This window comes from Rhinoderma darwinii, chromosome 13 (assembly GCF_050947455.1).
Source record: "Rhinoderma darwinii isolate aRhiDar2 chromosome 13, aRhiDar2.hap1, whole genome shotgun sequence".
Classification (NCBI taxonomy): domain Eukaryota; kingdom Metazoa; phylum Chordata; class Amphibia; order Anura; family Rhinodermatidae; genus Rhinoderma; species Rhinoderma darwinii.
The window spans coordinates 38,903,845-38,930,913 of NC_134699.1; the positions used below are offsets into that span (position 1 = coordinate 38,903,845).

The following is a 27,069-nucleotide window of genomic DNA, read 5'->3' on the forward strand; positions in this document are numbered from 1 at the left end:
CACTGGGCCTGGGATCCCTGCAGGTAAAATGAGGTGTATTTATTGTAATGAGGGGAGTCTAGTGCCGTCTTTCTGCAGAGAACCGAGGCACCATGCTGTGTCCAACACAATGACTGCTCCCTGGGAAGCCACTCTCTCTCTCTTGCAGCCCCATCCCCATCCCACTCAGTGATTGGGAGTAAGATTTCCTCCTAATAATATAGTAGATTAAAAAAAATGCTACATTAACCCATTCAAAATAACTTAAAACAGGCTTGCTTTACAATTGTATGAATATTATGGTTTGTGTATCAATTACACAGGTCTCGTTATACTCTAACTGTGAATGTTAGACATGAAATTGTGTTTTATAGTAATAATCACACAATACGCTCAATGCCACCTGTAAGTGCATATTTGTATATAGAAACTACATACTGTGCACTTACGGCAACTCATGTAAAGAATGAGACTTTTTCAAAAGGCTTGATATTGTCTTGGTTAGTGGAAGGCAATTATGATCCAAATAGTAAATGCATTGCTAATATGTGAGAATATATGCAAATCATAATCTCACCCTCCATCTTGCTTAGATGTTCTTTTCAACATTTTCTGGGCATTCTTTGCCATTGTTTCCTTTGGTTAGTCGCTTTTCATAGTTTATATTGAAAGTATTACATATACTTTCCATTTTACACCTGTCAATCCACTATAGATCAGTTGTGGGCAACCTAGCACATTGTGGGGGCCTCGAATACAGCCTTTCAATCAAGGGGCTGTACATCCCATTCATATAGGGCCGGGTCTATGGTTGAGGACACACACGTATGACTTTTTAACACAGCTGTATGTGTGGTCAGCATTTCCTACATATATTTTAGAAAACAAAAAACAACTTTACAAAACAGATCTTCTAAAACCGGCTTATGTTTTCAGTAAAATACATGTCAAGAAGATAGGTCACATATACAGTATATATATATTTTTTAAAAGCCTATATATAGCCAAACACACTATGTAACTTCAACTTTTGGAGATTGGGAAGGTACAACAGTGTTCCCAAAATAGCGTAGAAAACAGAGTAGCTCTATTGCTCTTAATGGTTGGGCAGAGCACTCAGGTACTGGACTAGTTACATAGTTAATACAGTTGAAAAAAACTTATGTCCATTAAGTACAACCAAGGGATGGGAGAAACTATAGAACTTTGTTTTAGCCCTATTGAGTAAGTATGACTCACAGGAGCAACATGATTTTGCATTTATTTCTGTCTCACTAATGAGAACTAAATGGGTATCCCTGCTATAGATCACCATGTAGGCTGGTCCATAGTGTGCCACAGGTTCACCGGCAGCTTCCCTGGTTAACAACAGGAGCAATTTCGATACTAAGATTTGAACATTTTCATAAACACTGCAAAACCTTTTGCATAGTCCAATACTTTTTTTTCTCATACAAAAAAGAAGGCTTTGATGCCTACTGGGTACTGGAAGATGTCTGAGGTACCATGGGCATTTCTGGGACATCTTACTGTCCATGCCCAACTTAACCTCTCACCAGGACAGGCTCCTCTACTTAGTAATATGTGAGATGCTCTAATTAGACTGAGGCACAATTTCCATGTCTGTTGCTCCCCTCTATGAGCCTTTTCATTCATTCAGTAGAGCCAAAGTGTGGGAGTTATATAGAGAGGTATGGTGAGATGTAGTCAGAATAGGCAGCTGCATTGGGGCAACATTGGAGTGGCGCCATTTATGGATTTAAAAAAATAATTTCTTTGTAAAACCAAGTACAGTGCATTGGTGAGGAAATGGTGCCTGTCACACAGATATGTGCCAGCATTGGGAAATGCACATCTGCTAGATGGTGGAGGGAGATGGGGAGAATTTGTTATAAATTAGAACATTAGGGATTGATGGGGAAGTCTATCCGACAGATATCATGCTGAACTTTTGCAACCGAGGGTGTGAGGGTCCAATTCTAAAACCCCTGCCTTTGGCACCAAAATAACTTTTTCTACCTCTGGTCATATGACACTCTTACCTGTATTAGAAGCGTAACTAGGGGGGGCAGGTGGGGCATGTGCCCTGGGCACAACTGGGAAAAAAGGTAGGGAGGGCACCGGGCCGGGCGCAGATACAATTAAATACTCCTCCTGGAGCGGAATCCCCCCTGATGTCACTCTCCATATATGGACAGTGATGTCCGGAGCTCCTCCTCCAGGAGAGGAACCATACCTCCCATCCTTCCCGGACGGCCTGAGTTATGTCCCGCAGTCAACTGTATCTGCATCCTCAGGGCGCAGATACAGTTGAACCTAATGCTGAATCAAGAAACAGTCAGCTCCCTGCTTCAGCATTAGTTCAGAGCGGAGGAGCAGAAGGAGCTCCTCCATTCGCCGAGGACTTTCCGAGCACAGCGCTACTTTGAGTGATGTGCCCGGGAAAGCCCTTGAGGTCACACTGTCTATGTATGTCGGTGGCTCCTCTGAAGCGGAATCCCCATTACCGATGCTCTGGCAGGGGATTCCGCTCCAGTAGTAGCGGTCAGTGAAGTCACATCAGTGAAGTCACTGTCCATATATGAACAGTAGCATCTAGGAGCGAAATCCCCATTTTATAGAGGTAGTCCCAATGGAGCTATCTACAGAGGGGAGGTGGTAGTGCTATCTACAGGGACGGTGGCGCTATCTTCAAGGGAGTGTGGTACTATCTACATGGGCACTGTGGCACTATATATGGAAACTATCTACAGGGGACACTGGTGCTATTTACATGGGCACTGTGGCACTATCTACATGGGCACTGGCACTAGTGGCATCTAAGGTGACATTATACTGTATGGGGGCATATAAGGCAGCATTATACTGTATGGGGCAGTTATGGAAGCATTATACAGTATGGGGTGCAGTTATGGGGGCATTATATTGTATGGGGGAAGCTATAGGGGAATTATACTATATGGGACAGCTGTGCGTGCATTATACTGTATGGTGGCAGCTAAGGGGGCATTATACTGTATGGGGCAACTATAGGGGCATTATTCTGTATGGGGCAACTGTGGGGGCATTCTACTGTATGGCGGTAGCTATAGAGCATTATACTGTATGGGGCAGCTATGGGGGCATTATGCTTTATGGGGGAAGCTTTGGGGGCATTAAGCTTTATGGGGCAGCTATGGGGCATTATACTGTATCTGGCAGATATGGGGCATTATACTGTATGGGGGCAGCTATAGGAGCATTATGCTGTATGGGGCAGCTATAGGGGCATTATGCTGTATGGGAGCAGCTATAGAGGCATGCTGTATGGGGGAATTTGATTGGGCATTATACTGTATGGGAGCATCTGTGTGGGCATTATACTGCATGGGAGAATCTGTATGGGCATTATACTGCATAGGGGCATATGTGTGGGCTTTATACTTTTTTGGTGCATCTATAGGGGCATTATAATGCATGGTGGCAGCTATGGAGGCATTATACTGTATGGTGGCAGCTAGAGGGCATTATACTGTGTGGGGGCATCTAGAGGGCATTATACTGTGCTGCTATGCATGCCCCATCGGTTGTCCCTAATTGTGATACCTGAAAGTTGGGAGGTATGAAGAGGAGGCTCGCGAGGGCAAACTGAATCTTTGCCCCGCGTGCTGGGGAACCTAGCTACGCCTCTGCAGATATCCTAAATAAAAACCTAAGGCTACATTCAGACGAGCGTGTCCAATTTGCACACGATTTCCTACATTTCATGTCCGTATTGGCATCAGTGTGCTTTGCGTGTGGCATGTGTTTTTCACGTCCGTGCAAGCACTTCTTTTTTATTTTTATTAATTTCTCTGCTCTTCTATGTAACTGATTTGTGAAACAGAGAGAAAGTACTATGCACACCATGGTGTGCATAGTACTTTCTCTCTATTGGATCTGATTGGGCCCCTACGTATGCACCCACACCTAAACCTAGTGCTATCCGAACCTTGCTACAATGATGCGTGAAACATAGACAGCACACGGATGTCATCCGTGTGCTATCCGCGATTTTCACTTCACTCACCCATAGACTTCAATCAACGGCTAGGTGTGTAAAAACGCACCAATATAGGACATGCAGTGAGTTTCACTAAATGGACACTCTCTGCGTGAAAACTCACGCATGTCTGCATAGCCGCATTGAAATGTATGGGTCAGCGTGCTGTGAGTTATTTCAACGCACAGCACACGGACGAGTATTACGCTCGTCTGAATTAGCCCTAAGCAATAGGAAAATGTCGAAATATTAGCTTGATAAGACATTATATGGATTAACTAACCTAAACATAGATACACTGTGAGAGGTTCCCTTTAAAGATACACTGTCCCAATATAGCAGCCACATCTGGGACTAATAGGTTGTGATAGTGTCACGGTGTCGGGTTGCTCAAATAGTAATAAATGAAGCAACTTTGCATATAGTCTTGATGTATACAGCTGCTATGCAGACCTATGTGTCTCTATGGTTGCAGGCGACAAACTCTGCATATGGACTGATCCTGCATTAGGTTATTCTTGCCTTAAAGATATTGAAAACCTAATGAACCTATTTTAAAAGGATACATGTAAAATGATACCTTGTCAAATAACTGATAGAAAGTGAAAAACAATGTCTGCCCCATCATCACCATATCTCTATTTCTGAGAAACGCTAGAAACATTAGCATATTTACTTGTGAATAATATTAGCTGCTCTTCTTATAACCCGCATTTGTTTAATCTCCACACTCCATGTTTGCAGATCCTGTAGGAAATAGTCATTTCCCCTTCTTTTCATGTGATATTTTCCTTCGTTCTTCACGGAGAGATATGTATTCACATCGTGTAGTTCCTAAGCTATTTATGCAATCAAACATTTAAGTGAAATGAGAGATAAAACTGAATATTGCTTTTTTTCCAGACCTACTGCAATATTCCAAAAATAAATAAGACAGACATAAATGATGTGCATTTTCTCCCCCAAAGATACAATATGATGTTTATTAGCACAGTTCATGATAGAAGGCTGGAAGGTACATACATTTCTTGCCAATGACCTGAGATATAAGTCACTTTTCTTCCAAGCTGATGTTTGGCAGGAAAACTTTAGCTATATTAATGTTCCTTTTTATAATTTGCGTAAGTGAACTAAAAATATATATATTTACCCTTAATATCTTACCCTTAATGATGATTTGGCCACTCGATGGTAGTGTTATGACTTATGGCAGAAAATGAGAAAATAAGAAATGCAGTGTAATTATGTATTATAATAGTATTACTTGGATAAAAAAAAAAAAAGACAAAAATGATTAAATAAAAAATCATTAAATATAAAAAATTATTGTTCTGATAAAATCAATATTTGTTACAGAATGTAAATAATTGATAATTGGTGAGGGACCATTTGGATCATCAACCTTGCCCAAATTCCAACAGCTCCTAGTCCACTCCAATCTGGAATGTATTCTGCAGTCAAGATACTCTTAGCTTTTATACAGTTTTTACATTGGGACTTCCAACTTAAAGAGGCTCTGTCACCAGATTTTCAAACCCCTATCTCGTATTGCAGCAGATCGGCGCTGCAATGTAGATTACAGTAACGTGTGTTTTTTTCAAAAACAAGCATTTTTGGCCAAGTTATGAGCATTTTTATATTTATGCAAATGAGCCTTTCTTAAGTACAACTGGGCGTGTTTAAAGTTAAGTACAAGTGGGCGTGTATTGTGTGTGTACATCTGGGCGTTTTTACTTGTTTTACTAGCTGGGCGTTGTGAATAGAAGTGTATGATGCTGACGAATCAGCATCATCCACTTCTCTTCGTTAACACCCAGCTTCTGGCAGTGCACAGACACACAGCGTGTTCTCCAGAGATCACGCTGTGACGTCACTTCCTGCCCCAGGTACTGCATGGTGTCGGACGAGCGAGGACACATCGGCACCAGGCGACAGAGGCTACAGTTGATTCTGCAGCAGCATCGGCGTAGCCTGTCGCCTTTGCCGCACGATCCGGCCTCTCTGAATGATGCTGCAGCCCATGTGACCGATGCAGCCTGTGATTCGCTGCAGCGATCACATGGGATGAAACGTCATCCCAGGAGGCCAGACTGGCGGTAGAAGCAGGGAGTTCTGGGTAAGTGTAAATAATTTTTTTCCTGAGTTGCGATTTTTGCGGCGGAATTTAAATTCCACACCCCAGGTGAATTTATTAACGTTTTTGTTGCCTTTTTTTCAGCAGTGTGGGCATGAGATTTTCTAAATCTGATTAACTTTGCTGCTACTGTAAATGCTGCTGAATTCTGTTGCGGAAACTCTGCAGTGTTTACGCTATGTGGGAACCCGTGTTTGCTAACAATGCAGTTCCTCTGGAGAAAGCCAGTTTAATTTCAGGCAAGAAATACCTCAAATAATAGGTAAATGAACCAAACACAAATAAGTATAAATAGTCCATGAAATGCAAAGTAATTTTGTATGCTCCTAATAGTTCAGCTTTTTACTTTGATCTTTAAACAAGCAAAGACAGGAAACCAATGTGTCATCTGTCCCTGCTCAAATTGGGAAAACCTCTATATGTCCATCTAGTCTGCCCGTCATGTCTGATACCAGAATCTAAGAGTGTTTCACCTAGTGTAGATACGCAATAGATCTCTGTGCATAATCTGGGTGAATCGGGTGGCAGGGAAATGAGGATGGCTTCTAATATGACGGCACCGTAGTTTAAGGACACAGCTTCATAAAGGAACCTAGTTTTCCATTTGATTGGTACCTACTTTACTGCAACGGATAGTTGACGTGTACTGGGTGACCATTCAGACCATGCACACCCCTAAGGTAGGCCATAACCTATTTTTGCGTGTTATTGTATCAAATTAAAGACCCAAAAATGGTTAAACCATTAAAGTTTCTGATACCAAATTCCGCCACAACAAGGCATCAACAGATAATTTAGGTGTATACCCCTTTAATGCCTACGTTAATATTTATAACTAAGGTCACAGAACATTTTTAAAGAAGATTGGCAGAAAAATGACGTTAATGTAAATCTGTTACATACCACTGCATTGCGCTTAAAGCCACTGCTCCAGATGTGACTCTCATTTGCTCTGATGCACATCTTATTACATCTCCATGAGGATTGGTTTCTTTACCATGTGTCCATATTAGCACATCAGTGACATTTTGAGCTCACGGACACAGTCTTGCTGCCATCCGTATGTCCTCATAGATAGGGATACAAAATGTTCTGTATCGGGAAAATAGGAGTGTTAGTGAAAAGTTACTCCAGTTATCCTTATCTTCTTTGACAATTCAAAAATGACCTGTACATGCTTTAGCTATCACTAAACCCTAGATGTCCCCAAAGGTGACTTGATTGTTAAAATATTTTCCTTGCCTATTTGTACATCTAATGATTTATATCTGAATCTAAACCAATGGGTTGTGAAGACCCAGTGTAGAGCCGACAGCAGCGGACCTCCCCCACTCCATACGCGCGCTCCAGACATTTCTTAAAGGGCCAGCGTGCGCACCAGTAATATTGCTCCCAGCCTATCCCTGGACTACATAAGGAACTCTGCCCACCTTTCCAGTACCTGAGCAATGTTGTTACTAACCCAGTGTTAGTCTGTGAAGGTTCCGTATCCTGTTTCCTAAATCCTGTGTCTGTGACTAGTTCTGTATACTGAATCCTGTGTCTGTGACTAGTCCTGTATCCTGTGTCCTTGACCAGTCCTGCATCCTGAGTTCAGTGTCCGTGACCAGTCCTTCTTCCAGTAATCTGGCACCAGCCTGCTTCCATTATTCCACCACCAGCCTGCTTCCAGTAATCCGGCCCCAGCCTGCTTCCAGTAATCCGGCACCAGCCTGCTTCCAGTAATCCGGCACCAGCCTGTTTCCAGTAATCTGGCACCAGCTTGTATCAGCTACCTGCAATCTGACTGTGACCAGCTGCCACCCAGGTACCTTCTACCAGTGACTGTATTATATCTGTCTGGCCAGTAGCTACTCCTTTATGGCGGAAGTAGCCCAGTAGATCCACAACCCCATTGGACGTTACACCCAGCCACTTTTCACCGTTTTTTCTTGAATGTTTGTTTGCACATTCTGCTCCAGCATAGCCAACATATGCCGTGCACATTTCTGTGAGTTATTTTTCTGTGTTTATTTTCCTTTACAGTATCTTGTTTATTAGGTAATATTCAGTGAAGCCACTTTTGATTTTTTTCTTGGACTCCTTAGTCCATAATAGTCAAGCCTCATCAGTAGTTGGTGAAAATTAATAGTCTGCTTATTTAACCTCTTCCCGCGCCACAAAGTACTATTGCGTCGGGATGGGGGTGGTAATGTTCGGAGCGGGGTCACCCGCTGAGCCCGCTCAATATGCGGCGGGTGACAGCTGTGTTTTACAGCTGACACCCAGGAATAACAGCCAGGGACAGCGATCAAGCACAATCGCAGCATCTAAGACGTTACAAACAGGGGCCCCCAGGTCTGCCTTTCTTCATCTCCTGTTAAGTCGTGTCTCTGGCACTGCTTAACAGGGGCCTGTAAAAATGAGTAACGTAAAACATTAGTATTGCAATGTATTGTACCAAGGGACTAATAAAATGTGTAAAAAAAAAGTGTAAAAATAAAAGTGAAATAAAGTTTTTAGTATTGTAAAATAATGTAAGTTAAAAAAAAAAACCTTTTCACATTTTTCCTCTGAAGTGATGTAAAAAATAAAAAAAAACTACAAAAGTGGTATCGCTGCCTCTGTAAAAGTCAAAACTATTACACTATAGCACTATTTAATGCGCACAGTGAATGCTGTATAAAAGAAAATAATATAAAATGCCAGAATCGCTGTTTTATGGTCACTTCATATCTCACCAAAAATGTAATAAAAAGTTATCAAAAAGTCTCATGTAGCCCAAAATGGTACACATTTAATTTTTAATGTGTAGCTAAACGTTTGACAAACTTCTGACATGTCATAGTGACATGTCAGAAGTTTGGATTGGTGGGGGTCCGAGCACTGAGACCCCCACCAATCACTAGAATGAAGCAGCTGAAGCACTCGTGTGAGCGCTCAACCACTTCGTGTCTGTTCGGCTTCTTCCGGAAAGCCGATGTATCGGAGTACGAGCTCAAAGACTTTCTATTGAGTCCGTACACCGATACATTTATTTCTGGAAAAAGCCGAACAGACACGAAGCGGCTGAGCGCTCACACGAGTGCTTCAGCTGCTTCATTCTAGGGAACGGTGGGGGTCTCAGTGCTCAGACCCCCACCAATCCAAACTTCTAACATGTCACTATGACATATCAGAAGTTTGTCAAAGGTTTAGCTGCACTTTAATTAGTTTCTTCGCTGTAATCATATTGACCAGTAGAATAAAGTCAACGCACCGTTTTTACCGGACGGTGAACGTCGTAAAAACAAACTCCTCAAAAGATTGAAGAATAGCTGTTTTATTCCTATTCCACCCCATAAATATATTTTTTCCAGTTTCCAAAAAGTACAACAAATGGTACTGTTAAAAGCTACAACTCATTCCACAAAAAACAAGCCCTCATATGGCTATAATGACAGAAGAATAAAAATGAAAACAAAAATCTAAAAAATGGCTGGGTCCTGAATGGGTTAAACCACCTACTACATCTTGGGTGTCCTCCTCTATTTCTCAATTTAGGCAGAGCAAGGACTAGCTACTTAGGCTTGAGCTAAAAATAAACATGTTATTTGATGGTCACCACAATAGTGTACCCAACTCAACTTGCATGTTGTGGGTCAATATGACGTCATGAAAATGTTCTTTGTTTCTCAATTGAAAATCGATATTGTGCTTCCATACACTTATGTGAAATACAACTGTTGTGTCCCACATATGAGAGTCAATGTATTTGTAAAAAATGTGACTACTGTAAGGCTATGTTCACACAGAGTTTTTTGACAAGTTTTTTGACGCGGAAACCGCGCCGCAAAACTCGTCAAAAACGGCCCGAAAATGCCTACCCCACCCCATTGACTTCAATGGGAGGCAGAGACGTCTTTTTCCCGCGAGCGGTAAAACCGTCTCGCGGGAGAAAGAATCGACGTGCCCTAGCTTCGGGCGTTGACATCAATGGGAGGCAGAGAAATCGTATTTCGCGGCGTTTTATGCCGCGGGTGAAAAACACCACGAAAAACGCAGCGAAAATCGGCGTGCAGGGAGAGGAAAATCTGCCTCAAACTTCCAAACGGAATTTTGAGGCAGAAATTCCGCCTGCAAAAAACTCTGTGTGAACATAGCCTTAGACATCGCCTGTAACATGCCAATGAGGAGCAGAAGCCATTATTTAACTCTAGCTTAAGGCTTCATGCACATGGAAGAGCAATGTATAGGAGTCTATATGGCGGCTCATGGACTCCAGGTGGTTTTGTACTTTGAAGTCATAAGCCTCGTGGAGCGTGGCACGATTAATTTTCTGTCAGGTTCCATATGAAATCTGAGGTATACAGCGGTACAGTAGAGCCCTATAGAAGTCAATAGGTGCCTTATTAGAGCTCAATATAACTCTGAGGATGTATGGCGCCATAATACATTTGTGTGCATGAGCTCCTACTCTCCTACAAGATTTATATGGTAAATGGATAATGTGGGGAGACAATCAAAGCCCTCCATTAGATGCCTTTCTCTGGGGTTTTCTTCCATTAAAGGGATTCCTGCCACAGTATGATTTCAGTTTGCGCTCCAATTTTTGTAGTGTCAGAACTGCTTGGTGCAGATAAAGGAACCAGAGACAGGGAGCAAACAGTCTGTGAATAAACACACATCAAGGGCAATGCCAGGCTGTCTGTTGTATAATACATGAGGTGGCCAGCTACAGAAGTGTGGGCAGCTTCAATCTCCCTCTATTAATATACACTGGTCTTCGCACTGGTGAATTCCATTTCTCTTGGGTTTCTTTTAATCCTTTATTTTCTCTTTTCATTCCCGTTCCTCATCTGTCACCCTGTTCCTCTTCACATGGAGTCATTTCCCAAGACCATCCATCTGTCCCTCTCCGAAACCTCCATTGTTGATCACTGCTCTGTGTTTGCCCCTTCGCTTTTCTTTCCTCGCTCGCAGTCTCCCATGTTTATCTCTCCCTTTTCATTCAGCAATTCCATTGTGGCAAATCATTACCGACCTGCATTTTTCTTCCCTGCATTTCCCTATCTTGATTTCTACTTTCACTCATTCTTCACTTTGATCTATTGCACCTCTAGCCGCCAGTATCTCTGCGCCATTGTTTCCTATGGGGAATGTGCTTTTGCATGTATTCTAGTTCCTGTTTTCTGTCACTTTTGCTAATCCTCCAGAGCCCTTATTCACCACTCCAATTTCATGCTGCCCGGCTCCATTCCTATTTCAGCTCCTTGTTTCTATCTCGCTCTGCTTTGTTATTCCTTTTACTATTTTATTCCAGTCACTCTTTTTTCTGCTTGTTTTCTTCCTGTCTCTATTTCTTTATTCTCCCTACACTGCTGCCTCTCCTTTTTTCTCCTCTCTTGCAAGTTTAGGATTCGTTGCACGCTCAGAGCTGGACAGGTTTTTTTTTCCTTTGCGTACTCCATAGCTCCCACTTTCATGAGTCAGCTCCGAGAGCCGCGGCCCCATTGTCTGAGACTGCGAATATGTCATGATGAAAATGTAATCACACTGAAAATAAGACACACAATTTTTCCGGGGACAGAGCAAAATAAATGAAGCAGAAAGTGTATGATAATGTGCGGAAATGACTTGGATCCGTCTGCATTCAGTGTAGATTTAAATAGGGCTATGGGAGGATTTAGTTGTTAACCCTTTTGTTACAATCTGTGATCTCTTAAACATGCTATAGAACTATGGGGTAGGTTTGTAAGGTTAGAGCAAGTGCACAGACCTAAATTATCTGTACAATGTTCATTTATATGGTGTTCCCATTAAAGTAGGCTTTATTTATGGACAATGAGTACCCCTAGCCCCATAGTGCAGCTATTTGTGACCCTTACGTGCCTAGATACCAATTAATATGAGCAAATTCATTCGTTACTTTGTGAATAGGTTTAGGAATCTTTAGCCCTGACTAGAGAGGGGGAAATCATTTCTCCAGTTTCGGTTAATTTGCTGAACCATTTTGCCGATCTCTAGTTATGACTAAGTATTACAAATCAGCTCATGGCCTCTGTTACACACTGCAACACATGACCCACAGACAATGGCAAATTTTAGCGCCATGTGGCGTACATTTACACCGCTGGAATTCTGCTGGTGTGGATCAGCACTGTAAATGTACAGCAGATTTATTATGTGGGCACAGGAGCAGTGCCCACTCCATCACCCACAGGAGGTTGACTGTAATTGATAGTCGGCCTCTTGCGGCAATGGATGAAATCAAGAATAACTCTGATCTCGGCCATTTAACCCCTTAGGTGATGCGGTAAATACGGACTACTGCATCTAAGTGATAAAAACATTGCCAAACCTTGAGACATGATCGCGTGGGTGACGGTTAAATATGGCAGCCAGGGGCGTAAGAAAGGCTTCCATGGCTGCCATATGTAGATGCCTATTAGGCAAAATAGTTTTTCCTTTTTTTTTTTTTTTGCATTACCCACTGAAAAAAAAAGTGTATAAAAGTTAAAAGCTAAGATATATTTAAACAGAATGATGCTATTAAATAATAGAACTGCTCCCACAAAAATCAAGCCCTCATATATGTACGTAAAATTAAGAATTAAAAAGTTACATCTGTCAAACTGCAGTAAGACAAAAATGAAAAACAAAATTACATGCACCTTCAAGGCCAAGACTGCATCCTTAAGTGGTTAAATTTAGGACTATGGGTGGAAATCACACTTAACAACACACTTAAGGCCCTTTTACACCGGCCAAATGTTGGCCGGTGCAGAGTGCGCCGATCAACGAGACATTGTTGATCGCCGCTCGCTTGCTCCTGTCACATGGAGCTATGGATGGGGACGAGCGTTCGTTACTCCGATCGTTCATCCCCATACATTATTATCATGTCTGCAGTGCGTCTCCCTGTTTACACAGAGAGGGACAACGATAATCTTTTACTTTTTTAAAACGATACGACCAGCAGGTGATCAAGCGTTTGCTCGTTCGTCTGCTGATCACTGCCCCCTTTACACAGGGCAATTATTGGAAACAAGCATTATGAGAACGCTCGTCTGCCCGATAATCGTCATGTGTAAAACCCCATTTAGAGCATACTGCGTTTTGGAAACACCACAAAAATGCGAAAAAACATCAGAAGCAAATGCCAATAAAAACGACCTAAATGCTGTCCATGAATACAGGCTAAATGTGCAATTGAGAAGCTGTAAAACTACCACCTCTGTTGCTTACTTCATCATTATTTACAAAATCCATATGAACTTTGTCTAAGTGTATTTAAAGTGGCTGTTGACTTTCGACAATTCCTACTTGTTAAAAAGGTCCCTTGACAATAAGATGATAATAAAGTGTCCCCAAGCAGGGACCATCAGTGATCGACTCTTATCTGTGGGGAAAGCTGGCAGTAAAGGCCCTTTTACATGGGCCAATTTTTGGGCAAACGAGCGTTCACATGAATAATCGTTCCCAATCATCGCCCTGTGTAAGCAGGGCAACAATCAGCCGATGAACGAGCAAATGAGCTCGTTCATTGGCTAATTATATTGTTTATGCAGCAATAAATATTTGAGTTGTCGGCAGCACGTCTCCCTGTGTAAACATATCCCTGATGGAAATGTATGGTGGCCGAGTGATTGTAGTAACAAAATGGCTGCCCTCTCCTTCATGAAGGGTAAATTGTCTGAGTATACAAAGAAGCAAGCAGTGCAAAACTCATATTCTTAGCCAAACTTTAAAAGATGTTGTACAATTAAGCATTTCATCATGCAAATCGCTCAAATGGGAGAAAGTTGCACAATTAATACTAGTCACATTGTAAATGAATAGTAATAAGGCTTACCTATAATTAAATATATGCTTACCTATAATAAGATAAATTAAATTCAAATTAGGAAATAAATGAATGTACAATGAATGAATTTTTTTTTTGCACATATTTCTCACCCTTTACTACTCTCTATGGCCCCATAGCACAAGCCAAATTACACCCCCCCCCCTATTTAAGTGCCATAGCTTTTCCTTTAACACCTATAAAACATGCTAGACTACTCCCGTTAATAGAGCTAGACTACTCCCTATTACAGTACAAGCCAGATCCTAACAGTGACAGACAGAATATGGCTTCATCAGTAGTGCCTAAGTGCCCTCATACACAGTGCCCCATTTCTGTGTTCACTGATGAGCTGCCAGTGCCAGATATTCAGGGAGACAGTGATAAAGGTTCCCCACCTAATATTACCTGCTTAACACAGGAGGAAGTACAGCAGCGTCTGAACAAATTAAATATTGATAAATCCCCTGACCCAGACGGCATACATCCACGAGTATTAAGGGAACTAAGCTCAGTACTGGACAGACCATTGTATCTCATCTTCTTAGACTCTCTTGTAACAGGATCAGTGCCACAGGATTGGAGGACGGCTGATGTTGTACCAATATTTAAGAAGGGTAAAAGGGTGGAACCGAGTAACTACTGTCCAGTAAGTTTGACATCTGTGGTATGTAATGTATTTGAGGGTATTCTGAGAGATAAACTACAAAAGTATATAGCGGAGAAAAGTCTAATAACTGATAACCATCATGGATTCATGAAAAACAGGTCGTGCCTAACCAACATGCTCGGTTTCTATGAGGAGGTAAGTGCAAATCTGGATGTGGGTCATGCGGCTGATGTGATTTATTTGGATACAAGTGGGTAAAGAATTGGTTAAAACAAAACAAAGAGTTGTTATATATAGAACTTACTCAAAAAATCAGCAGCGGGTTACCACAAGGATCGGTGTTAGGCCCAATTCTTTTTAATCTATTTATTAATAACCTTGTGGATGGGATTGATAGCGAGGTGTCAGTTTTTGCTGACGATACAAAACTTTGTAGGATACTTAAAACACAGTTTGCCTTTAAAATATTACAGAAAGACCTAGATAAGTTGGCAGCATGGACAAAAATATGGCAGATTAAACTTAAAGAGGCTCTGTCACTACATTATAAGTGCCCTATCTTCTACAGAAGGAGATGGGCACTATAATGTAGGTGAGTGACCGCAGTGATTTTTATTTATAAAAACAATCTATTTTTACCATGTTAGGAGCAATTTTAGCTTTATGCTAATTACTTTCTTAATGCCCAACTGGGAATGTTTTTACTTTAGGCCAAGTGGGCATTGTGGAGAGAAGTGTATGACGCTGACCAATCAGTGACCAATCAGCGTCATACACTTCTCTCCATTCATTTAGTCAGCGCATAGTGACACTGATTTGTTCACAATGTTCTGTCTTATACTGACATATTAACGTTACTGAAGTGTTTAGACAGTGAATAGACATTTCTTCCAGCCAGGACGGGATGTCTATTCACAATCCCGACACTTCGTTAACGTTTCTGTGGTACTTACAGCAGAGCAAGTGTAATCTCGCGAGATCACGATGTAAATGACAGGTTACAGGGAGATTACGCTTTGCTCTGCTGTAAGTACCACAGAAACTTTAACGAAGTGTCGGGATTGTGAATAGACATCCCGTCCTGGCTGGAAAGAATGTCTATTCACTGTCTAAACACGTCAGTACACGGCAGATCAGAGAGTGTAAAGGTCTTTTTACACTGGCCAATTATCGGGTAAATGAGCGTTGAAAGAACGCTCTTTGACGATAATTGCCCTTTGTAAACAGGGCAGTGATTAGCAGATGAACGAGCAAACGCTCATTCATCTGCTGATCGTATCATTTTTAAAGTGTAAAATATTATCATTGTCGCAGCACATCTCCCTGTGTATATGGAGACGTGCTGCCGACATGATACAAATGTATGGGGATGGGCGATCGGAGTAACGAGCGCTCGTCCCCATACTAGCTCCTTGTGAAAAGAGCAAACGAGCGCCGATCAACTGTCAGCACAAGGGAGAAGAGATCCTTTATGAAAATCAGTACAGGGATGATGAAGGTGTGCTTGTACATGAGCTAAAAAAGGCAGCAGCATCTTAGACACATGGACATCACATCCACCCTGTATTACTGAGAGGGACACGCCTCCATGAAAAAAAGTCTTAAACTAGGAACAGGTTGCAAGATACATATTATTGGGTCTGAAAATGAATGAAGGAATGAAGATAGCAGCCTAAAACTTAGTACAACTGTTTTCCACTAACATACGTTAAAAAAAAAAACACGGCACAGAACACAGCCCAAGTGACTCTTCTCTTTCACCCGATACTGGACATTGAACTGGCAGGAAGACCAGCATTTTATACATTAGTAGGACAAGGCGGCAAAACCATGCTTCACGTCATCACCCTGTTATATCACTGCAAATGAAGTCAAAATGGTTTCCTGGCTGCACATCCCGGCGCTAACAAATATAGGAGCTAGCCAACCATGATTTGCTGTACTGCAATTGACCAATCAAAACATTACAGCACAACGTTATACAACTTAAATATAGGCTGAGTGGCCACAACTTCAATAATATTATACCCCACGTGCCTGTACTGACCGATATCCCTCGCAACACCACCTAGAGGCAAAAAACAGCATATAACGCAGAAAATAGCCCACAATTAACAAACCCAAAGAACCAAAGTACAGTAAAAGAACTTGGTATGCCCTCCCCTAACTTTAAACTTGTATGCAGACTGAGTGACTGGGTGACCAAAGATAGTTCTCTAAAGCCTCCTATTATTGAAACTTCCTGTTCCAATGCTCATATCTACTTTGGAACTAGTAAAGAACTCTCCTTTCAGGGTTTCATTTGCTTTCAGTGGAAAGCACATCTATAAATATGTATGCCAAGGCATAAGAAATGTATTTCTATTGTGCACTACGAGGAATAGATCTAAGATTATAACAGATAACTGGAAATACTCATCGGTGAAAAGCATTGTGCTAACGGAGGCTTATCACTGCTGCAAATAGATGACTCTATGTATAAAGCTAACATATAATAAACTCTTAGTGACCTTGCAGATTGCACTAGTGTGATATCACACCCAGCAACGAATTAACATGTTTAATTAGGGTCTAAACATTCTTGCCAACTGGCCCTAGGGATAGGCAGATTTCCCAAATTTGTGATTAGCTGTGCCATAACTGTAAATGACTATTGGTATAGTATTTTTGCTTTCTGAGGCAGCAACTCTTCTTCACATGTCTTTCACAAACATGGACTATATTTATCTACTCCATCCAGCGTTAGCCAGAGGTAAGAAGGATGCCGTCTATACCTAAAACAACACAAAAGAATCAAAGAATAGACAGGGAAATGATTGACTTTAATTTATTGACTTTAATTGTCAATAATTTCCCTGTCAATTCTTTGTGTTGCTTTAGGTATCGACTGCATCATGCTTACCTCTGGCTAACGCTGGATGGAGTAGATAAATATAGTGTGTGTGGGGGGGGGGCGGGGTAAATATAGGCCTGTAACCACTAAATAAACATAAAGTAGTATACTCGTCCTGTAAAAAATACTAAATGTTGTATATTTTAATAAATTGACAGGGAATGAGAAGATTGGAAATAACCAAAACTTTTTTGCTGTTTCCTATCTGTTATGTGCTTGACTAGAAGTTTTCATCAAAGTCTGCACCAGTCGTGTTGTTAGGTCTGGGATCCAGGTGCAGAATCCGAGTGCCATGAGTGTCGGGACACAATTGCCTCTTTTATTTGTGACACACACCAAATTCAACAAAACTTGCTACATTAACCTATGAGACTTTAAAAAAAAAAAAAATAATCCTTACATAATGTACTGCTGGTCTGATATGGCATAGTCTATTTGTGTCCTCATGACGAGGCACTATGGGGGAATTATACTATATGGAGGGCAGCTATGGGGCATTATCCTGTGTGTGGGGCAGCTATAAGGGCATTATACTGTGTGGGTCCCCTAATGGGTCACTATACTGTGTGGGGGCACTATAGGTTCATTATACTGTGTTAGGGCACTATGGGGGCATTATTCTGTGTGGGTGCAATATTGTGGCATTATTCTGTGTGGGAGGCACTATGGGGGCATTATACTGTGTGGGGAGGCACTATACTGTGAATGTCAGTTACAGAAACAGCGTAGCAGCTACTAAAACCGAGCTGGCTGGGCGGTGTCATGTCCCAGTTTCAACTGTATCTGTGTCCTCAGGATACAGATACAGTTGACTCCAAAGCTGGAGCAAGGAGCTGTTAGCATGACGAGGCACTATGGGGGCATTATACTATATTAAGGGCAGCTATGGGGCATTATCCTGTGTGTGGGGCAGCTATAAGGGCATTATACTGTGTGGGGTCCCCTAATGGGTCACTATACTGTGTGGGGGCACTATAGGTTCAATATACTGTGTTGGGGCACTGTGGGGGCATTATTCTGTGTGGGTGCACTATTGGGGAATTATTCTGTGTGGGAGGCACTATGGGGGCATTATACTGTATGGGGAGGCACTATACTGTGAATGTCAGTTACAGAAACAGCGTAGCAGCTACCAAAACCGTATAGTTCGCCATGCTATGCTGCTTCTGTAACACCCATGTACTTCTCTGAAAGTCTACAGAAACAGAGTAGCACAGCAAACTACGCTGTTTACCTAAGTCTGACCCCGCCAGATGCACCTCCGCAGTTGTAAACTGGTGGGGGGGCTAATTAAACTCAAACTTACTCTTTGGAGATCATGCCCATTTTTCTCATCACCATCCATATATGACGACGGACAAGAAAAGAGCTTTATTTGTCACAGTTTATGCCAAAACTTGGTGTAAAACTGTATGGCAAATGTGGTCCACAGTATTACAAAATGATACATAATTTTCCATTATACAATGCGGAAGCTTTAGACTTTGTGCAGATGACTGCATTACAGCTCTGTGGATGGGCTGTATACAGTGAAACCTCTCCAAAAGACCACCTTTACAAGAAGACCACCCCCTTATCCAGACCAGATTTTAGTTCTACAGTTATGCAAACTGGCAATTTTGTCTGAGAAGACCACCCCCCATAGAAAACCACTTTTCAATACATTTTTGGTTGGTCGTTCAACAGAATTTTCATTGTATTTAGTGCCAAGGGTTTGATCTGATCTTGTCCAATGAAGAAAGCCTTTCCCAAGCAAGATCCTTAAGAGTACTGTCCTATGTGCGGCTTCCCCATTAGTCCGAAACCCGGAAAAATTGTGCAACCATTAGCTGCCGCTATGTGGGACCTGCACAGAGCTAAAGTACAGTCATATGGATAAGTCCGTATTTACATAATCAAACCATGAAACATGAGATTTCCTTTTCTGACCTTAAAGGGGGCAGTCAAGAAGATATTGGGGATGAAGTGTACTGGCTCTGTTGAATGGCTAGCCAGAGTGTGTATATGAGACAGCTGATGATATCTATGTATCCCGATGGGTGTTTGACACTTCATGAACCAAAGGCAGTAAATAAAATCTTCTGTTCGTGAATGACAACAAGTGAATATATTTTATTTCATAGTCTTACATGAAAGAATAAGAAAAACACGCCAGCAATTACATTAGTACAAATGAAGTGGTTTCTTATAACTTTCCTAACAGACATGTCTGTCATAGGCAACAAGTGGCTCATTTGTTCTAATCAGTGGTTTGCAGAATAATAGTCTAATGATAAAATCTCAAGTCCCTGAATTGCCTGATATAATAACACTGCCAAAATAATCACCTTGCTGGAAAATTAGATATCACTCATGATACATGTTCTTCGCAGCCCTTTCCTTAATTGTTGGTTTTCAGTACATATATCAGCATTGAAGAGGTTAAAAGGGGAATTACATGGTCTCCAGTGGGGTGAATGATCCGTAACTCATAGCTTAGTGATAAGGACAAGCAGTGTGTCCTGGAGCGTAAGTGACAGCACAAGTGGCAGGTCCTGGCAGAGGAGCAAAAGACGCCAAGCTGCATGAGTGACATGGGCAGTCTGACACCTCTCACGGGGGAGTTGGCACCAGCCGTAGGCCCCCTGCTGCATGATAACAACCATGAACCCTGTCATTCAGTTCTAATATGGGCACAGGAGGACGACATGGAATAGGATCAACAGAGATTATTCAGTTAGAGATTGGATGAAGAATAGGAAAAGGAATATTTTAAGTAAAAGAAATATGACCATGATAAGATTGGCGAGAAGATCTTGAGTGAAGAAAGACAGAGAAAAGTCGGGGATTGATGATTGTGCTGGGTTAAGAGAATCGAAGAAAAAGTTACGAAAGATTAATAAATGCATGTAATCTATGTATAAACATAAAGGTGTTCATAGGCACAATAATAATTTGTGTAATCTGCTGGTAAAGAGCCGCTTCTATCAGACTAAAGTAATTTGTTTCATTGATTGCCATTTAGTGCATTGATATTAAATCACTTACAGTAAGTTTTCTGCAAATAAAGCCTATTTGTTGTACAACAAAAAGTTTTTAAAAACTTCTTAACATTTTGGGGTTTTAATTTCTCCCCTTTTTGAAGATCTGTGCTTGCAGTTAGAAAATGGAAATATTCATATTTATATCCAGAGGCTGAAAAACCCATCCTGATCATGCCCAACTGGCACAGGTGTGTTAGTTGGACATTTACAGGTTCTCAGCCTCTAAACGTAAACAAGATTGACAACAAGCAGAGATATTAAGAATTGTGAGGAATTGAAACACAAAGTAAATTAGAAAGTAACACAAGTTTTTATTCTACAATGAATAAGTTTTATTTGCATAAAAACAAAAAAACTGTAACTCAATAAAAGTTAAAAAGAAGCCAAAATCTATTTCTATATATGTAAAACGTATTTGTTTTGTACAGAGAGGTCTGATCTTAGTGACTTGATATTGTGCCGTATGTTACGTCTGATAGTAATGGTAGAAAGTTGTCCGCATTACAAATATTAAAATCTCTTGAGTTTTAATGCTGGATAACCCTGCATGTTCCATGAGGATTTTAGCACAGATTTTCTACGGAGTTTACTCTCTACATTGCAATGGTGAAATCTATGGTAAATATACGGAAATATGCAATGTATGGGGCATTCTGCTGATTTGAAAATCCACACAGATTATATCCTCTATTTGTGAATGTGGTTTTGTAAAACTCCATTGACTTGCATTGTATTGTGCCTTGCTGCAATTTTTTTTTTTTATCTCAGGACCGATAGCTTTTCCTTTCAAACACTTTTGAAGCAAGACTATGGGGCCTCTAAAGAAAAAGCAGGACTAGTGGCAAACTACAGATGTGTCCTTCCTTACCTGTCCTCTTATCTCAACAAATCCTGAGATATGTGGCGCGAGATGCCAACTTTGCTGTACTCGGTCATGAGATGTCTATTCTATATGCGTCTACTGTATGTGTAGCCGCCCAGGGGCTGTGATGTGAATTGCAGCCTTTTAAGGGTTTTGTTAGCATGTCGCGATATTGTATCGAATTGGTTTCATTGGAATTTGGAGTCCTTGGACCAGATATAGGTTAAGCCATGTCTCACTTATGCCTCTGTCCCAGAATAAACAGATGTGATTTCTTACATAGACTTCAAAACTGATACCTCAAAATATTTTCCACCTGTATGAAACTCATATATGTGAAATGTGTTCTATCCACAGAGCCTGTGCATGGACCTCAGAATGTGGAATTGGTGGATATCAGGGCTCGCCAGCTGACCCTGCAGTGGGAACCTTTTGGCTACACTGTTACTCGATGTCATAGCTATAATTTAACACTACACTATAGCTACCAACTAGGAGAGGAACGAGTGGAAACTGAGGAGCTGATTCTGACATCAAGTCACTACACATTGCGAAGTCTGCGGCCACACACTGCTGTATACCTGCGACTTGCACTCAGCAACCCTGAAGGCAGAATGGAGAGTGGAGAGGTTGTAGTACACACTGAGGAGGATGGTAAGAAATAGCCATAATACTAAAAAAAATTTGACCCATAGATCTCTATTTGGTGGCATATGTAATTTATTTGTACATAATGTCAATAATGTATGTAGTATGCACTATATATATTTGGAGATATGTAACATCTATATTGCAAACAACCATAGAAAATGTAAAAATGATATAGATATTTAATATATCATATCGATATCTCACTGGAAATTAATAACAGAAACTCTCTGCCCCTTTCAGTGCCTGGCCCTATCCCTTTGGAGTCCATACAGGGGGGACCTTTTGAGGAGAAGATTTACCTACAGTGGAAAGCCCCAAATGAGACAAATGGGGTTATCTCCATGTATGAGGTACCAGGCGAGTGGCCATTGCCAACAGTTCTTCTACACTAACAATTTATAAAATATGTCAGTCATCATCACACATTTATAAGTGCCCATTACATACCCAGTAAACCCATATGCTGTAACCATACCTACTTTATGCATCTTCTTCCCTCAGATCTCCTACAAAGCTGTAGGTTCTCTAGATCCAAGTGCGGAGCTGGCAAATCAAAAAGGTCGGATCTTCAAACTGCGCAATGAGACTCATCATCTGTTTGTTGGGTTGTACCCTGGTTCAACCTACTCATTTACAATAAGAGCGAGTACTAGCAAGGGCTTTGGACCACCCGTCACAACCCGCATTGCTACAAAAATTGCAGGTTCCTAACAATTTTCTCTCTGACTTCAAAAATATTTCTACCAATTTTATCTGATTTAATTTTCCTGAGATGTCATATGTAACTTTTGCCCAGTCTTGTTCCTTGCATAATCTCTACTTCTCTAACAAATGCCTTCTGTAAACTGTCCCTCACAGCTCCTTCTCTCACTGATTCAGAAGCTGAGGCCCCTTTGAATGAAACGGAAACCACAATTACAGTTTGGTTGAAACCAGCACAGTCTAGAGGGGCTCCTGTAAGGTATACTATTCATCTATTCATTTCACATCTCCAATGAGGGTACATGGCCAAACACTCCACAGTTGGACTAGTCTCACTGATGTATTTTACGGAACTGACCAGTCAATATCCCATGAGAGTTAGATTTGACTGGTCTGCCATAAAAGCTATTGTAGGAAAGACATGGACTATGTGACCTATGGAGGAAGGGCGACTAACAGCAAATTCATTTCTCCTAAGTCTCCTTTTCAAACACTGTTTACTTGAATCTGGACAAGATCATTCTTCAGTTCCATCCCAATTTTGTCTCTGGATCAACAGCCCTGAGGGTGTTTTAAAAATGTTAATTTTGATTCATTTAAATAGGCTCTGTCACCAGATTTTGCAACCCCTATCTGCTATTGCAGCAGATCGGTGCTGCAATGTAGATTACAGTAACGTTTTTATTTTTAAAAAACGAGCATTTTTGGCCAAGTTATGACCATTTTTGTAGTTATGCAAATGAGGCTTGCAAAAGTCCAAGCGGGTGTGTTTAAAAGTAAAAGTCCAAGTGGGCGTGTATTATGTGCGTACATCGGGGCGTTTTTAATACTTTTACTCGCTGGACGCTCTGACGAGAAGTATCATCCACTTCTCTTCAGAATGCCCAGCTTCTGCCAGATCACGCTGTGACGTCACTCATAGGTCCTGCATCGTGTCAGACGAGCGAGGACACATCGGCACCAGAGGCTTCAGTTGATTCTGCAGCAGCATCAGCGTTTGCAGGTAAGTCGATGTAGCTACTTACCTGCAAACGCTGATGCTGCTGCAGAATCAACTGTAGCCTCTGGTGCCGATGTGTCCTCGCTCGTCTGACACGATGCAGGACCTGTGAGTGACGTCACAGCGTGATCTGCCAGAAGCTGGGCGTTCTGAATAGAAGTGGATGATACTTCTCATCAGAACGCCCAGCTAGTAAAAGTATTAAAAACGCCCCGATGTACGCACATAATACACGCCCACTTGGACTTTTACTTTTAAACACACCCACTTGGACTTTTGCAAGCCTCATTTGCATAACTACAAAAATGGTCATAACTTGGCCAAAAATGCTCGTTTTTTAAAAATAAAAACGTTACTGTAATCTACATTGCAGCGCCGATCTGCTGCAATAGCAGATAGGGGTTGCAAAATCTGGTGACAGAGCCTCTTTAAGGCCCCCTTTTCGCTATGTCCATCCCTGGGTCAAGTACTAATAACTCTTTCTATAGTTTACTATCACCGTAATATTATAGTGAATCCGCTCTTGTCCTTTAGAACAGCTTTAGCTTTTCAGTGTGTGGACAACCATAAACCATTTCTAGCCAAGTAAGCAAACTATAAGACAGTCTCATCAATCTCTGATGAGCAGCTGGCCTTTTAGATTTTTCCTGAAATCAGTTCAAGCAACACATATCCTAATAATCTAATGATAGGTAATGAGCCCTGTCCTCTTCCTTTAAATCTTTCCTCTCAATGTCTGTTTATATCTACACTCTGCTACCCCCTTTGAGCCCTGTTTTAATTTCTTCCCTTCTTTTATATTGTTCTTCTTCCTCAGTGTATACCAGCTAGTGGTAAAGGAGGAACGGACACAGCGGTCAGGGAGGGCTGCAGATGGCAGTGGATGCTTTCCAGTTCCAGTCAGTTACCGGAATGCCTCAGTTATGGAGTCCCCTCATTACTTTGCGGCAGAGCTGAAACCGACACAGTTGGCATCTTCACAGCCCTTTACAGTTGGAGACAACAGAACCTACAATGGATATTGGAACCCACCTCTTTCCCCTGTGAAGAGTTACAGCATTTATTTCCAGGCATTGAGTACTGCCAATGGGGTACATATACACCTGATATCATGACACAGCATAATTCTCACCTTGTTTCAAATGTATACACACACTGGGGCAGCCCCTAAATCTGATATGAAGCCTGAGATCAGGTTGTCCCCAGCCCACTTTCTCATGGGTGGTGTAAACCTACATAGTGCTATATAGGCACCATCAGGTTTGCAAACTAAACAGGTAAAATGTTTCAAGAGTCCCTTTGGTATTCTATCCTATAAAGGGATAGAAAGAAGAAAAGAAGGGTGGCTCACAAGATTATGGTTCTACTCTCGCAGTTTAGTGATGGTGATGTCGACCAGTACCAGGACATGGTGCTATTGCGTATTTTTGCTTCACAACCTTCCACTGTTACCAGTACATGCTCAATATTCTCTTTGTTCATTTTATCAAACATATACGGTAATGTGACAGAAAGACTACAGCATAGAATATATATATATATATATATATATATATAGCACACACAAAAATGGCGACAGCACACTGCGAACACCAATGCCACCTAAACCACTAAATATAAATAAATATGCATTACTGCTAATTCTACTTACAATAGGGAGGTTCTTAGTGCACATTTTGATCAAATTGTGTGAGCCCACCTGCCACGACAAGGCGACCTCCATAGGTGGGGACCTACTCTGCACATACACCCAGAACTGGGACTAAGCCTACATAAATCTGGGGATGGTAGGAACCAGCATTATACTAATTAAAATCACCCAGGGCAGAATGGGAGGTGTGCAATATCAAAAAATGGAGGCAGTCACTAACCTGTACTTGCACTCCTCCCATTCTGCCCTGTGTGATTTTAATTAATTTAATGCTGGTTCTTGCCCATAATGGACATGGGCAATAAATGAAAAATGTATCCTCTACCTAAGAGTAGCTTTAGAAATGTTACCGTGACTTTGAGCATAAAACATGCCATTTTCTTTGAGCATAAAACTTTGGTTGTAGCTAGATTGGGAGACACTGCATAGCTTTTTCATGAAAAGGTTAGCAACTGTTGGCCTACAGCAGTGGTAGTGAATCCAGCACAGTATGTAGACACTTAGAATTTAATGTATGGTCCTTAGATGGAGTTCAAGGCTGCCTCTATGTCCTCCTCCCCCTGTCTGCAGTTGCCAATTGAGAATGCTTTAATGTTTTCTTATCTCCCCCTCAATATGACAAAGGTTGACTGTGCATATTCCTCCATCTCCCTCCTGGGAGATGGCAGGACAACAGGCGGTAACAGGAGCAGGTTCACTAAAATATTTACCTGACGATAATATATTTTAGTTTACAGATAACACAGAGCTGCAGACTCTCTGCTGCCCTGCCGCACTATGTACTATGTACTGGGAGGCCAGGAGCCACAGAAGAAGTACCTAAGGGCCAAATGCTGCCCCTGGACCGCCAGTTGCCCTCCACTGGCTTAGAATAAGAGAGCTGTCATCTATATCACATCTACATCAATGTCTTACCTTTGATCCCAATATAATTATAGTCTTTATATACAATATATAGACTTACTTGAACAATCTTCATGCAATGTCTAGAATTATGTAACAGCCAAAACACATTTTCTGACCTGCAAAGAAGAAACAATGCAAGAGTCCACACTTTTATGTCAGCCAATAAATACATAACATTGGTAAAGTTCTGGCAGCTGTAACCCTCATTGTTCCTGGGTACAAGCTGGTCTCAGCCCTAACTAGGTTGTGGGAACATATTAGTGATATAACATGTAGAGGAGTGTATCTTCTCTTCATTTTGATGGGAAACCTTCCATCTTTCCTTCAAAGAAAGACTAGGATGTTGACCAGAACCAGCTCATTCTCGGGATTACTGGGTGTCCCAGCCGTCTGAACCTTACTGATTGGATTTTAAGGGTAAATTGCAAGAGACTTTAATGACCAAATGTCTTAGTAAGCCAAGAATTAGCAGAAGTTGAGGTTTCCTTATATAGCAAAAAAAAAAGACCAAACCGAATGCCTTTAGACATGAGAAGGTACTGTATATACGGGGCAGACACTAACATAAAAGGAAGAACAAGCTAATCTAACCTGCATAGTGACAAATACAAATGAATAATTTGGCAATAACTCTGATCTAACTCTGTTTTTGTTTTCCTTTTTACAGGAGACTAAAATAAGCTGTGTCCGGCTAGCCTCAAAAGGTGAATATTTTTGATTTAATTAAGATACTTTATATTCACAAAGGAAATAAGCGATGTCATGAAACACTTTACAAAACATTTCTCAAAAATATTACAAGGCATAAAAGGAGCATTTTTCCATAGCAGCCA

The 27,069-nt window shown here is 41.3% G+C and overlaps 1 protein-coding gene across 8 annotated transcripts in view; it reads left to right on the forward strand.

Annotated features, from left to right (window-relative positions):
- Positions 1-27,069, forward strand: part of PTPRT (protein tyrosine phosphatase receptor type T) — a 251,708-nt gene that overhangs the window by 161,946 nt on the left and 62,693 nt on the right. For 7 of the 8 annotated variants that reach the window (XM_075845729.1, XM_075845735.1, XM_075845730.1 and 4 more), the window contains exons 8-13: positions 21,684-21,980; positions 22,218-22,327; positions 22,479-22,680; positions 22,836-22,938; positions 24,497-24,770; positions 26,904-26,940. In XM_075845729.1, coding sequence (XP_075701844.1) covers positions 21,684-21,980; positions 22,218-22,327; positions 22,479-22,680; positions 22,836-22,938; positions 24,497-24,770; positions 26,904-26,940 — 1,023 coding nt within the window. The remainder of the gene's footprint in view (positions 1-21,683; positions 21,981-22,217; positions 22,328-22,478; positions 22,681-22,835; positions 22,939-24,496; positions 24,771-26,903; positions 26,941-27,069) is intronic. The other variant, XM_075845731.1, reaches the window with a different exon arrangement.